Source organism: Eimeria mitis, genomic scaffold (assembly GCF_000499745.2).
Source record: "Eimeria mitis Houghton genomic scaffold, Emh_scaff2375, whole genome shotgun sequence".
Classification (NCBI taxonomy): Eukaryota; Apicomplexa; class Conoidasida; order Eucoccidiorida; family Eimeriidae; genus Eimeria; species Eimeria mitis.
In genome coordinates, this window is record NW_013570711.1 from 5,876 (window position 1) to 6,299 (window position 424).

The following is a 424-nucleotide window of genomic DNA, read 5'->3' on the forward strand; positions in this document are numbered from 1 at the left end:
AGTTTCGGTTTGCTGTGTTGCATGTACCAGAGGAGCACGGCAAGTTGATAGAACGAGCTCGTTTATTGGGGAAGGAGGTGGTGAAGGTTGCAGCGGGTTGGATACTGAAGACTGCCGGGGGCACCGGGATCACCATGGCTTTGGGCCTCTTAGCGCTGCACGATACAGGGGGCATCTTCACTGACAAGGCGCTGCAGCTGCGGTATCTCACCTCCGAGGCCCTCGCATACCTCAACTCCTCACTGGACTTGGCTTACGTACTCAAAAACCTCCCCCCACAAACAAAAAGAGATGCAGAATTAATGCGCTTCTGTGCGTCCTCACATACACACATGCATACATACACACCTACATACACACACACACACACGCATATATATATATATATATATATATATATATATATATATATATATATATATAT

The 424-nt window shown here is 46.7% G+C and overlaps 1 protein-coding gene across 1 annotated transcript in view; it reads left to right on the plus strand.

Moving 5' to 3' along the window:
* EMH_0052810 (uncharacterized protein) overlaps positions 1-424 on the plus strand; it is a gene marked incomplete at both ends in the record, with an annotated part of 7,159 nt that overhangs the window by 5,257 nt on the left and 1,478 nt on the right. The window contains 1 exon segment of the mRNA XM_013496915.1: positions 31-312. Coding sequence (XP_013352369.1) covers positions 31-312 — 282 coding nt within the window.